Source organism: Thalassophryne amazonica, chromosome 5 (genome assembly GCF_902500255.1).
Source record: "Thalassophryne amazonica chromosome 5, fThaAma1.1, whole genome shotgun sequence".
NCBI lineage: Eukaryota > Metazoa > Chordata > Actinopteri > Batrachoidiformes > Batrachoididae > Thalassophryne > Thalassophryne amazonica.
Genome location: NC_047107.1, coordinates 46,184,202 through 46,196,972, shown reverse-complemented (window position 1 = coordinate 46,196,972; position 12,771 = coordinate 46,184,202). Strand labels below are relative to the sequence as shown.

At 38.8% G+C, this 12,771-nt stretch overlaps 1 protein-coding gene across 1 annotated transcript in view; it reads right to left on the bottom strand.

The window, feature by feature from the left end:
• The window catches only part of LOC117510400 (EGF-like repeat and discoidin I-like domain-containing protein 3), a 581,009-nt gene that overhangs the window by 114,540 nt on the left and 453,698 nt on the right, over window positions 1-12,771 (bottom strand). Inside the window, 1 exon segment of the mRNA XM_034170099.1 lies at window positions 11,993-12,177. Coding sequence (XP_034025990.1) covers window positions 11,993-12,177 — 185 coding nt within the window.

Below are 12,771 nucleotides of genomic sequence, written 5' to 3'. Positions count from 1 at the left end.
TTAAACCGTTGGTTCAGTAGGTCATTTAGCAAGTCACATTCGCATATTTATCCTCATGTTCATGCAGAACTAAGATAGGAAATGCATTTTGAATGTTTAATTCTGTAATTAGTTGTATGTCATTTGTTCATTTGCACTGCACAAATCGGTAAAGAAATTCTATACATCATCCTTAGCAACAAGCTTGTTAGAGACAAGACAGTCCACAATTCTCAATTAGCTCACGTGCGTTCATTGTTAAATATTAGAGGTTTTGATAATGTCATCAGTCACATCAGTATGATGCATTGCATTGCAAAATCCAGCTTATTCCCAGTGCTGTCACCTGTAATTGTTTAAATTTCACATACTAAAAATGATCACCTGTGATTAAACAAAATCATCAGATCTAAAAATTTTTTTAGATCTTGCGCTTTTTTACAGCGCATTGTGTTCTGCGTCCTCATCAAGCAGGCTGGTCGCGGCACAGCGAAGGGAGAGTACGCGCATTGTGTTCTGCATGTCTGTTTATAAGAATCTTCTGGCCCAGAAGAAAAAAAGAGCGCCAACAACTACCCACAACTGTGTTTTTCACTCGGAAAAAGACACCTGCAGCGAGGTTTGACTCAGTGGAAAAAGGCGTGACAGTGCAGCGGCGCCACGACGAAGAGGCGCGATCAGAGGAACTGTGAAATACTGGTCAGTCACTATTAATAATTTCTTACGTGTCCAACTTCGTAGGTCGATCGTTAAAATTAAATTTGTTAGTTCTAAAAGACATCACAATTATTTATAGGAAAACATTCTATTTTTATTTCTCAAACAAATGTTTGGACCTGAAAACAGGTTGGTCTTATTTTTCTACTAAGGTTTGAACTTTGAGAGTGTTTACTCACGAGAGAAAAGTGAGAAAATGTTAATGCCTGTTTGAGAAAAGTGTATAAGGTGTGTCGTGAGGGGTTTTACAGCCTTAAAACGTCTATAATAATTGTAAAAAATAACGCTGTCTACTTCGCGGATTTCTCTTATTGCGGGCTATTTTTGGAACGCAACTGCCGCGATAATCAAGGGACCACTGTATTTTGAATGGCACAGTTCCTAATTAGTTTATAAGTACAGTAATAATTCAAATTTCTGAAATCTATGAAGAAGTTCCACGTGTCATCCTTAGTTCTGTCAAAAATCAAATGAACAAACAGAACAAAAATCCATCAAGGATTGAGAGAAGAAACATTTTTTTGGAAAATGTGGCCAACAGATGATAACAGACGATTGTAGATGGTCATCTCGGCCTTTCGTAACTGAATAACATTTGTAAATTCATACAGAAACATTTGTATGCCTTGAACATTAAGATCAGCACTCAATACAGCACAATAAATTGGCAGGATTGAGTAAGGTATGCAGGGTATTTTTGTCCTTACTAATTATGTTTTAGAAACTGTGCACTTCACCCAATGACTGTAACGTTTGCCATTCAGCTCAGGTCTTTTCCGGTTCTACTTATCAAGAATTGCACTTCAATGGTTAGTGTTTTTTTAAGCCCACAGGTCCCCTATGCAGCAGCTGTGCTGATTAATAGGAATACTTAATTTGTCATTAAGGTTGATTAATTCCATTAATCTGTAAGGTTTAAAGTTGTGCGGTAATGTCAGTGAAAATCAATTATTTGTCATGCCTACTAGTGTGAAGAACATATTGGTTTTGGGACTATAATATTTGAGAGTTAAGAGATGGTAATTTCCAAGAGCACTATCGCTGTTACCATTGTGCTAGAGATCAAAACAACACCAGGACATTTGATCATACCACACAGCAAATTTTTCACTTTTAAATTAACACTGCAGTGCATGTGGTCGATGCATTTTCTATACTCACTTACTCCAATTAGGGGTCATGGGGGGGCGGGGGTGCTGGAGCCTATCTCAACAGTCATAGGGCATGAGGCAGACGGAGTACAGTCTGGACAGGATGCCAGCCTGTCACAAGGCCACATATAGACAAACAAACACATTCACACCTGCACGTACACCTATGGACAATTTAAAAGTTTCCAATTCACCTAACCTGCATGTTTTTGGATGTGGGAGGAAGCTGGAGCACCCAGAGGGAACCCATTCAGACATGGTGAGAACATGCAAACTCCACATAGAAAGGCCACAGGTGAGAATCTATCACATGACCTTCTTGCTGTGAGAAAACAGTACTAACCACTAATGTACCGCACTGCCCAAATCCATATGGTCCCACTGAAAATACTGTTAAGTCAAACCTATCATATCATGAATTTATTTCTGCAAAAAAAGGATTAGAAGGAAACACAAGTACACTGTGGTTTCATTTTTGCATAGACACTGCCATTTAGTGGACTCAGACAAAACACAAAATGCTTCATGAGGCTTCACATCACTAACACCAGACCCTTCTCACAGATCTTCACAGCTACAGTGCCTATGGGACCCCCATTTCATGATCGGATGACAGACTATTGTATTTGGGTTTCCACAGAAACTGGATTTCATTTGTGTCTTTATACAGAGCAGAGTCAGCTGTTTGGAAATTTCCATTTTCCATCTATAACTTTGATCATGTAGAAACTGGGGAGAGCTGACACGTATTATGTATTTTAGGTCAAGGATGAACGTCGCCAAAATGCAACATGGATAAGGACTAATATTTTTGGAAAAACTACAGATATCAAACAACACTGAAGAATGGACATTGATAATTACATTCTGAACTCTCACACCATTCCAGCAGGGGGCGCCAACTCAAGTGGCATCTGTGTATGTGTATGCATGCGTGTGTGATTTTATTTAGTAAGTTCAATGTAAGCACATAATATAATTGTAAATATGTTTAAAATATATATATGTATGATGAGAAGAAAGTGAACACACTTATTTCTATTGTGGTGCTTTTAAAAATCAAATGACAAAATAGAACTAATAATAAAATATAATAATAATAATAATAATAATAATAATAATAATAATAATAATAATAATAATATGAATAATAGTGTGTATGTGATAACAATAACCTAAACAATTTATAAATACATTAAGACAGTAAATTAACAAAAAAAAAATTACATAATTAACAGGAAAAAAAATGGTTGAGTTCTTCCTCTATAAACTGCTGAGGTCTAAGATTCTAAAACATTCTGAACTCACATGCCATTCCAACTCATTATAGAAACTTTGTATAATTTATTACCACCCTGAAAAATGTCAGCTACCTATTTTATAAACACTATTCAGTCTAGAGCCCATGGATCATCAAGGACAACATGCTAGTTTAATAATTAACAATGGATTATCACAGACTTTTTGAGCCCAGCACAGACTTTTTATGGGTTGCTTTTCTATGTGGAACATTTCCCAAAGTGACAGAGTCATCCAACAAAAAACACACAGTAAGTACAGTTTAAATCAGCTTACCCTGGCATTTATCTGGTATTGTTTAAATTGTTTCTCTGCTGTGCACTGCAGCACTGCACAGGAACAGATGTTCATTTACTTAGTCACTTTTGTCAATCGACAGGAGGCTTGTTGTTTGGTAAAGATGTTTATTCATATTTATTTGCTTGAAATGAGCATGGCTGCTAATTGTACATTATCTCTGGAGCCTGACAACCAGCAAAGACATGAGGAAAAGCTCAAAATAGTGAGGCCAAATCGCTCTGGTTAGTGTGCTTAGTTTCAGTGCAGAAAGTTGTAGAGAAGCTTGAATCTTTGACTGGACTGGGTTGCTTGACGCAAGGACTTTCGCTTCAAATCGCAGAAGTTTCCTCAGCTAAAATTCTTGCTCTGGAAGTCTGACTTCTGTCTGACTCTTGTAGAGAAGAATAAAACAGAAGCCAACAAAAGCTGGAGTTTTAAACCTAACCAGACCCCTCCTACTGAGAGGCAGACTGCTATAGGCTAGTGACTAAACAATAGCTCTAATTAGCAACTATTGTGCTCTAGTTAGCACACCAAATGACAGGACAGCTGTCCCTCTAATGATGGGATGGATGCCTTTCTGATGGCTCCTTTGATGACGTGAATGACTCATTACCACGAGCAAAAGACTGAAACTCCTTTGACCTGAATACCCCATTGTAAACAGGGGATAAAGCGTGTCTCAGACCCCCTCCCCGGTTAAGGCTGGGTTTCAAACGTTTCACAAAGAATGCCTCCTTGACCCCTCTCTCAAACCGTTTCTTCTCTCTGGCTAATATTTTAACTTCCTTGTCCTCAAACGTGTGGTTACTGTCTTTAAGGTGGAGATGAACCGCAGAGTGAGGTCCACTGGCAACCTCTCTGCGGTGCTGGTATAGCCTTTTGTGTAAAGGCTGCTTTGTTTCACCTATGTAGTGTTCGTTACAGTTTTCCTGACATCTGATAGAATACACTACATTGCTCTGTTTGTAACTAGGGATTCTGTCCTTAGGGTGAACTAATTTCTGTCTCAAGGTGTTAACCGGTTTAAAGTAAACTGGGATTTTGTGCTGTCTGAAGATCCTCTGTAGTTTTTCCCCTACTCCTGCTAAATAAGGGAGAGACACTCTTCTTCTTGTCTCTGTCTCCTGTCTATCTGGTATCTTTGTTCTCTGGGACTTCTGCACTTTGTCCAGGGACCATCGTGGGTACCCACATACTGTGAGTGCTTTCCGGACACGTTGTTGTTCTTTAGCCCTTCCCTCTGCAGTTGTGGGCACCTGTAGGGCTCTGTGTTGAAGCGTCCTGATCACCCCGAACTTGTGTTCAAGGGGGTGGTTTGAGCCAAAGAGCAGATATTGGTCAGTGTGAGTTGGTTTTCTGTAAACCCCTGTCTGGAGCTGCCTGTTCTCTCCAATCGTAACATCACAGTCCAAGAAGGCTAAATGGTTGTTTCTGGCATCCTCACATGTGAACTTGATACTGGCGTCCACCGAGTTGATGTGTTCTGTAAAGTCCTCAACTTGCTGTTGCTTGATTTTAACCCATGTGTCATCAACATATCTGAACCAGTGACTGGGAGAGATGCCCATGAAAGATGTCAAGGCTGTCTTCTCCACTCGCTCCATGTACAGATTGGCCACAATGGGGGATACCGGAGACCCCATCGCACAACCATGAATCTGTCTGTAGTAATTCCCCCTAAACAGGAAATATGTGGTGTTGAGGCAGATCTCCAAGAGTTGGCAGATGTGGTCTGGTGTGAGTTTGGTCCTTTCATGTAGAGACACATCCTCCAGCAGTCCCTGCCTCACAGCTGAGATGGCCTCAGCAGTGGGGATGCAGGTAAACAGAAAGAAGTGCAGAAAGTTCTCGGTTCAATTCCCACCCCTGCTGCATTTTTCCATTTAATGTGGCGTGTCAGGAAGGGCATCCGGTGTAAAACTTGTGCCAAATCAATATGCAGATCCTGATTGGATCTGCTGTGGTGACCCTGGATGAAAACAAGGGAGCAGCCGAAGGGACTTACTCTTTTTAAGTGTGACCAGCTCCTTTTTAAGTGCATGCTGAATGGAAGTAAGCCCAGTTCTGAATTTTCCACCCATCTCATTTATTTAAAAGAAAAAAGGCAGTTTGATGTTATGTTTCTCATTTCAACTGCAATGAAAATTTGTGGTCGTGAAATGTGATTTTTTTTTTTTTTGTCAGTATATAAGTCACACCAGAGTGTAACTCGCAGGACCTCTAAAATTAATAAAACAAAAAGAAACAAACAAACAAACAAACAAAACAAACAAAAAAACAAAAACAAAATGTGATTTATACTCTGGAAAATATGGTAACTTGATTTACCACTAATTAGGGTAATTTAACACTATTTGGAATAGGCCCAGCGTACTCACTTGTATATATGGTCCCATTCAAGATAGTGTTAAGTCAACTCTAACATAATGGAAATTGACTCTATTAATGTTCATAAACTTTATTCAACACTAAAGCTGGTTTCAGCTTCTCCCTTATTCACAGATTTTGATCTGCATGTTGATTTGGCACAAGTTTTACACCAGTTGTCCTTTCTGCCCACATTAGATGGAGAATGGGAAGGTCTTGAACTCAGAACCTTCTGCTCTGGAAACAAGTGAACTAACCACTTGGCCACCACAATGATTTAAACTCCACTTTGCACTGCTAGAGATATTTAACATGTTTTGGAAAGGGAACATATGCACTTTCAATGTGAATTCAACACTGCAAAACTTATTGTGTCAAATTATTCCCTCTTCACCGGTGCCCAGTAGATATGAAAACTAATTTTAAAGTTCTGTTGTTCAATGTAAAATACTGAACATTCAAGCACTTTGTCTTGGGGGGTCTTGTAAAATCTCATGTTCCATTCCATTACATACCATACTTCCTCTGTAAAATTCTCACCATTAGTCCTGCTTTGAATCATTTACTATTTTTTATACTTTTTATTAAGAGTGTAACAATACATGTATTTGTATTGAACCATTTTGGTACGGGACATTCGGTTCGGTATAGGCAGTGGTGGGTACACTTCCGATAATCCGATAACAGATCATTATTGAAGATAATGTTTTTATTATCGGATGATCTTTTTAGATAACTTTAAAAAACCATTATCGGACTAATTATTTTCCAATAAATTGTCGTCTGATAACTTTTAGACCGATAACGTAGTAAAACAAAGCTGAACAGCGGCAAACATTTTTTAAATTTAACTCAGTTGAGACCTACCTATTAAAAGTTTCCTAAGAGATGTATAGCTCCACCCTCTGCAAACAGAAGAGAGCTGCTTTCAGGAGAAACCACTCTATCCTCTGTAGGCAAAGGAAAACTGGTCACAAAAACAAAAAAATCATTTTCTTTAACACCATACTGATACGCTGGCAATATCACCCAAGTCATCCAGAGGCATACATTTTTAACTTATGGTTCAAATTTTAACCAAACTAGTTTTGGACAAGTTATTTAAAATTACTGTCATGTCTGAAGTTTTAGAAAGTGCAAATATAAGATATATGTTTTAGTTTTAAAGTAATGTGCTAATTTTTAAGGTTTTGTGAGCACATGCGGTGCCCAGCAGTGCATTATGGGTAGGATAGGGTAATCTCAGTATGTTCACGACAGGACAACTGCATTTCAGACACTCTGATCAGGCTCCACGGACAACAGCATTAAACTCTAGTGCCTAAAACTCTCATGAATATATTCTCTGGGTTTATAGATGTTACTGTATTTGCGTTTGTTAAAGTCCATGCATCTTAAATGTAGCAGACACGGATTATCTGGAATTTTGTTTTGGCAAGTTTTCAAGGCTTCTACTGCCATCTACTGGCCAGTAGTGTTCATGGCAGTATTCGCCCTAAGTACTAAGCATCTGGGCACCAGTAGATGGCAGTGTTCTATTTATTTTGACCCTGGTTATATCAGATGGTTGTCAAATCAACTTTTTGGCTTTGCAAACTTTTTTTTTTTTTTTACAAATTAAGTTTAAAAACAAAACAAAACAACAAAAACAACAACAACAAAAATTACAAGACAACTCTGCGGTGTTTGCACATGCACAGTGCGAGCGGTTGGATGCTTGTAGCTCTACAGCAGCAGGATACACTCATGACGGCCGACCAGAATAATATCAAACAGGTTTGATTTTCATTCGACCATACGATCGGCAATCAGGAGGTGGTCGTGAGATGCTGAATGCAGCTTGTTACTCCATGTACACTACACGATGCAGGACGCGCGATTAACCTGAAACTCGGTCCAAAAAATTCTCGCACGAATGAAAAATTATCTGAAAAAGGGCCAAAACTCGCACAGTGTAAAGCCAACATTTATGTGTCAAGACAATATTGAGTGCACTAATAAAACATGCGCATATTCTCTCCACATGCAAAACATTTTGCGATGACACTTCCAGGGCTCCATAAAAATGCCTGTTTTTACAAATAAAAAATGGAATATTTTACAAAAGCACATTTATCTGTAAACACCAACACACGACACATGTCACATTAACGTGTTGGTTTACATAATGAATGACTGACCCAATAAGTGTTTAGCAGAGGCACTTTTACCCAGAATCCTTTGCGATCTGTCTGTGTTTGTTGCAAAACCTCAGAATTAGTGCATTATTCAACATTAAAAGATATATATTAAATTTTAACTTTGTACAAATGACAGAAGTGACACTAATGGAGTTATTCTATCAGTATTCACACAAAACCATAAGTCAGCATGACTTTCAAGACCTCCGCCTGACCGCAGCATTGTGATTTGTAGAGAGCTGGCTTTGTGACTGCTCTCAGGGTGCTTCTGTGCTGTAGCTGTGTAGCTTCCAGCAGGGGCAGCATGTTCAAACATAGAAGTACTGGCTCATTGTTTGGGTCTTTTGTCGGTTTGATGCTTCCAAAAGCGATCGTGGTGTTAAAACTTAAATTCAGCTTGTTAGTAGTTGCAAATGTACCAGAGGCAATACTGGAATTTATCGGTTATCTGTAAATTCCGATAGATTTTTGGGTGGTTTATCTTTATCAAAGATAACTTTTCAGTTATCTGATTATCTGTTATCGAAGTTAATTTTTTGGTTATCTGTGCCCACCACTGGGTATAGGACTGTGAACGGGTCAGTTCACGTTGTGTGTGTTTACATTCAGTGTTGCCAACTTGGCGACTTTCTCGCTAAATCTGGCGACTTTCCAAATCTGCTTGACGACTTATTTTCTCAAAGCGACTAGCGCCAAATCTAGCTCCTTTTCCTGGCGTTACTGGAGACTTTTCTGATGTTTGGCGACTAGAAGTGAAAGTCTCTGGTGTCACCGAGTGGCAGGGGGTCTCCCCCTCCTCCAGTGCAGCAGCCTGTAAAGCGCTGAGTGGAAGGATATCTACAGTCCTCCTCACTCGGACTCACTCAGCCTACTGACCTCGTTTGCTGCGCTGTGATTAAATAGTCCCCAGACTGAGAAGCCCTGGCCTTACGAAGTTATTTTATTTTAATAAGTGATGGCCAATTTTAATGGCAAAATAAACAAACCAAGAATCAAGTTTATTTGTAGTTCTAAATATTTTAAGGTGGTTTTACTCACTTTTTTGCCTCTCCCACAATGTTTTTGTTCACAAAACTTCATTTAAAAAGATATATTAACATACATTAAATGAACAGTTAATAGAAAGAGAGAGAAAATAAAATAAATTGTACAAAAGTAAAGGGATTCTTTAACATTAATTCTCTTAAAAAAAAATTCCTTATGGAGTATGACAGTTTTGGACAAGTTCATTTTTCTGGCAAAAAATATGAAGGTTGAATAAAATTGAGCAGGGCTTCATGCTGGAACCGTTGTGCTGCACTTTACTTGTGGAAAGGTTTTGTTAAAAGGAATTCATTTTTTTTATAATATTTCATACATTTGTTGTTTATTTGAGTACATTTTATTTAAGTTATTGCCAAGAAGCACTTTGCAATTATTTTATTTTCCTGTTTGTATAATGTTACAATAAATTGTTGGTTTCAACAACAAGCAATTTTAGGTTTTGCATTTTGTTCCCATACTGTACCGAAAATGAACTGAACCGTGACCTCAAAACCAAGGTACATACCGAACTGTGATTTTTGTGTATCGATACACCCCTACTTTTTATTCAACATTATCTCAGTGGGTCTAGAATTTAGCGTCACTGTACTCAACGCTTGTATTTGTAAAATATGGCACTCTCCTGCAAAAAATGGCTTCAGTGCTTTCACACTGTTAATAATGTATTTTTTTCTCTTTATCCAAGTGGTGTCCTTTCCCAAACCCTATACCCTCCACTCTTCTGTACCCTGTCTCCATGTATATCTTGTATATCCAAATTTATAATGGCTAAATACAGGAAGCCAACACACTCTCTTTCTCTCACTCTCTGTCTTTTTTTCCATGCTATTCCAGACCTGGTCCTGCTGTCATACAGGCATTTCTGGCACATCCAATTCCAACCATTAGATTGCCTGATCATTACCCTCTATCCCCTTGATACAGTCTTTGATGTAAACTTAAAAATGTAGTGTTCAGGCTGCCTGAAAATTTGAAGGTGACTGAACTTGAAAAGTTTCCATTCTGAAATGCATGTTGCACAGCATGATCCCATACAGCAGGGGTGGCCAAGTTCGGTCCTCGAGAGCCACCTTCCTGACACTCTTAGTTCTTTCGTATCCAATGAAAGACTCGTTAGCAGACTTTTAATGAGCCTCTCGAGGACCGAACGTGGCCACCCCTGCCATACAGCAATCATTTGTGACTATGACATAAACAGATATGACACTGTGTTGCAATCATGGAATCATTACAAAAGTTATTTCAGTTTATCTTTTCAGTTTCAGCTGACTCAAAATCTTAAGGCTGTCCAAAGAGTAATTTTTATAAGTTAAAACAAAGTAGTGCATGTGAGGCTGGCATTGCACTAACGTTCAGAAAACAAGCAAAGCTTCAGTCAACACCTCTTATACCCATCATCATTGGTGAATACCTGTAATATGGGACAAATCTGTCAACAGTGCACCTAAAATACAGGACTGTCTCAGGATAAACATGATCCCTGGTTACCCTTGTGTAATGCCATTGGTGGTGCTGAATTAGACCAGGGGCTTCATCTTCACAAAACAGACACATACCCTCTTGTTAACAATGTCCATTTTCCTCTGTGGCATCTGGAATTGGCTTCCTCATAAGTTTTTATTAATAATTTAAGGTGTATTTCTAGCACTGATAGTATGTTTCTCCATAACTATGGCAAGGCTTAGTTGTCCATGAAGTTCTCCACATTCTGTGGAGAATCTGAAGGACCCTGAGCATTGTATGGTGTGGACAAGGTAAAACCCACTTAGAGATTCAGTGATTTTGGGCTACATGAATACAACTGTACAAAACACAGTACTTTATGAATAATACAGAACAATCTGAATACCTACTTTTATATCTGATATAGTATATGCCATCTATTTTCTTCCTGTGTCTGTACAGCATCGACCTTCTCCTGCCGACACAGTGTGTAATGTGAAACCACGAGTTTCTCGTTACCCATAGCAATCAATACTGCTTAGCTGCACTGCATGGCCCAGATACCTAAGTACCTAGCTCCACTGACACGGACATCCTCTGCAAAAGGCTTCCATCATAATAAAAACATATCTGACTTAAGACCTGAGTCACCTAATAATGGTGACAAACGTCAGTGTGATTACAGAGTGGAAACTATGCCACCCCTATAAGGAGGCACTGTCTGGGGAGAGTGTACCAGAAAGACCTGCAAATCACTGTGATCTTCAATTCCCAGAGACTATGATCAGTGTCACAATTCCTTCTATGCTGTTTTCCACATAAAGTAAGAAATAGTTTCTGTAACCGAGAGCATTTTCTAGCTTTTATCTTCAAGAAAGAATAAAAAAGGAAATCCAATATATGTGGCTGAGGGCAAACCAAGCCTGATTGAGCCTGATTGATATGTATCTTAATCTCCCTCACCCCTCTATCAATCATAAATATTGTTAAGCAGGAACACTGGGGTGTAAATGTTCACTTAAAGACATGTCCTCTCCCTTTCAGAAGACATTTTCAGCCATCACTTACTGTAATGAAAACAAATGACTTGGCTAGATTCATTGAGACAGAAAGCTTGGGTTGTTGCCAAAGATAAAAGAGCTGAACTCTTTCAACCGGAGCAGTGTGGGTGTTAGACTCAAAAGCTGGCATAGCAAAAAGAAATTACTTGTTTCTAAGAATAACACAGAAATCTAGCTAACAGAGATGGATTTTGCAAGTTTTATCAACATTTTTTTGACAGCAACATCCAGCACATTAATGATGTGTTTTGGTAAAATAATTGATTTCATTGGCATGCGTTACCATATACACAGCATCAATTACTACGTAAGAGAGGTGAAAGCTAATCTGTCAGCAAAGGCAAAGCCAGCAATCAGGAGAAACTGGATGTGTGACTAGACTGGTATTTATCCTTTATTGGCGTTGCCTTTAATAGAGTGATCTATCTGTTATTTTACACAGAACATATGACTTCTTAGACCATCCTACCTGTAGCCACTGTGACTGGTCACTGCGTCCAGCTGTCCAAGCATTGACCTTGCCTTGCTTGTCCAACCGGGCCTTCCCAGGCTCCCAAGTAAACATGTCCATGTTGAGCGTCCTGAAGATGCTGGAGGCTGTGACCTGGTAGTCCTGGATATGACCCGACTTCATTCCCAGTGGTTCAGAACAGCCTGGTACCAACAAAATATAACCATTTGTTTCACCCATCCTTATTGTAGAATCCCAACAGAGTAACTATATTGACATAGTGGTTATGATGAAATGTATGGAAGGAAAAGACATATAATAGGGCACTCTTTTGCTTTTTGCATGACTTGCATACAGTATCAACCAAAACTATTTGTACGTATGTTGATGTCTGTACTTTTGCTTTATCGATATATCTGTGCTTCCTAGATGTTATGCCATATCTCAGAAACTACCGGCTATACACTCTTAACCTGGGTGTTGAATTATTTCCCAGATATAAACTGCTATATGCATGAGTCAAAAACTGAAACATCAGCAACCACTGAAGCCAGAAAGTAGAATTTAGGATTTCATTACTCAGAGCCTGTAATTGTTTTAATTTTTTCCAACCAAATGGCCAAAAAATTATTGTAAACATCTGCTTTGACATTTGGCAAAAAATAAATCACTGGGGATATATGCTGAAGGGAGATGGCTCTGTATGTTTAAAAAAAGGCACCAAAATTAAGGCAATACAACCTGTCCAAAAATCTGCTTGGTTGGTAGTTCTCTACTTTATTCTTGTCATTGACTGT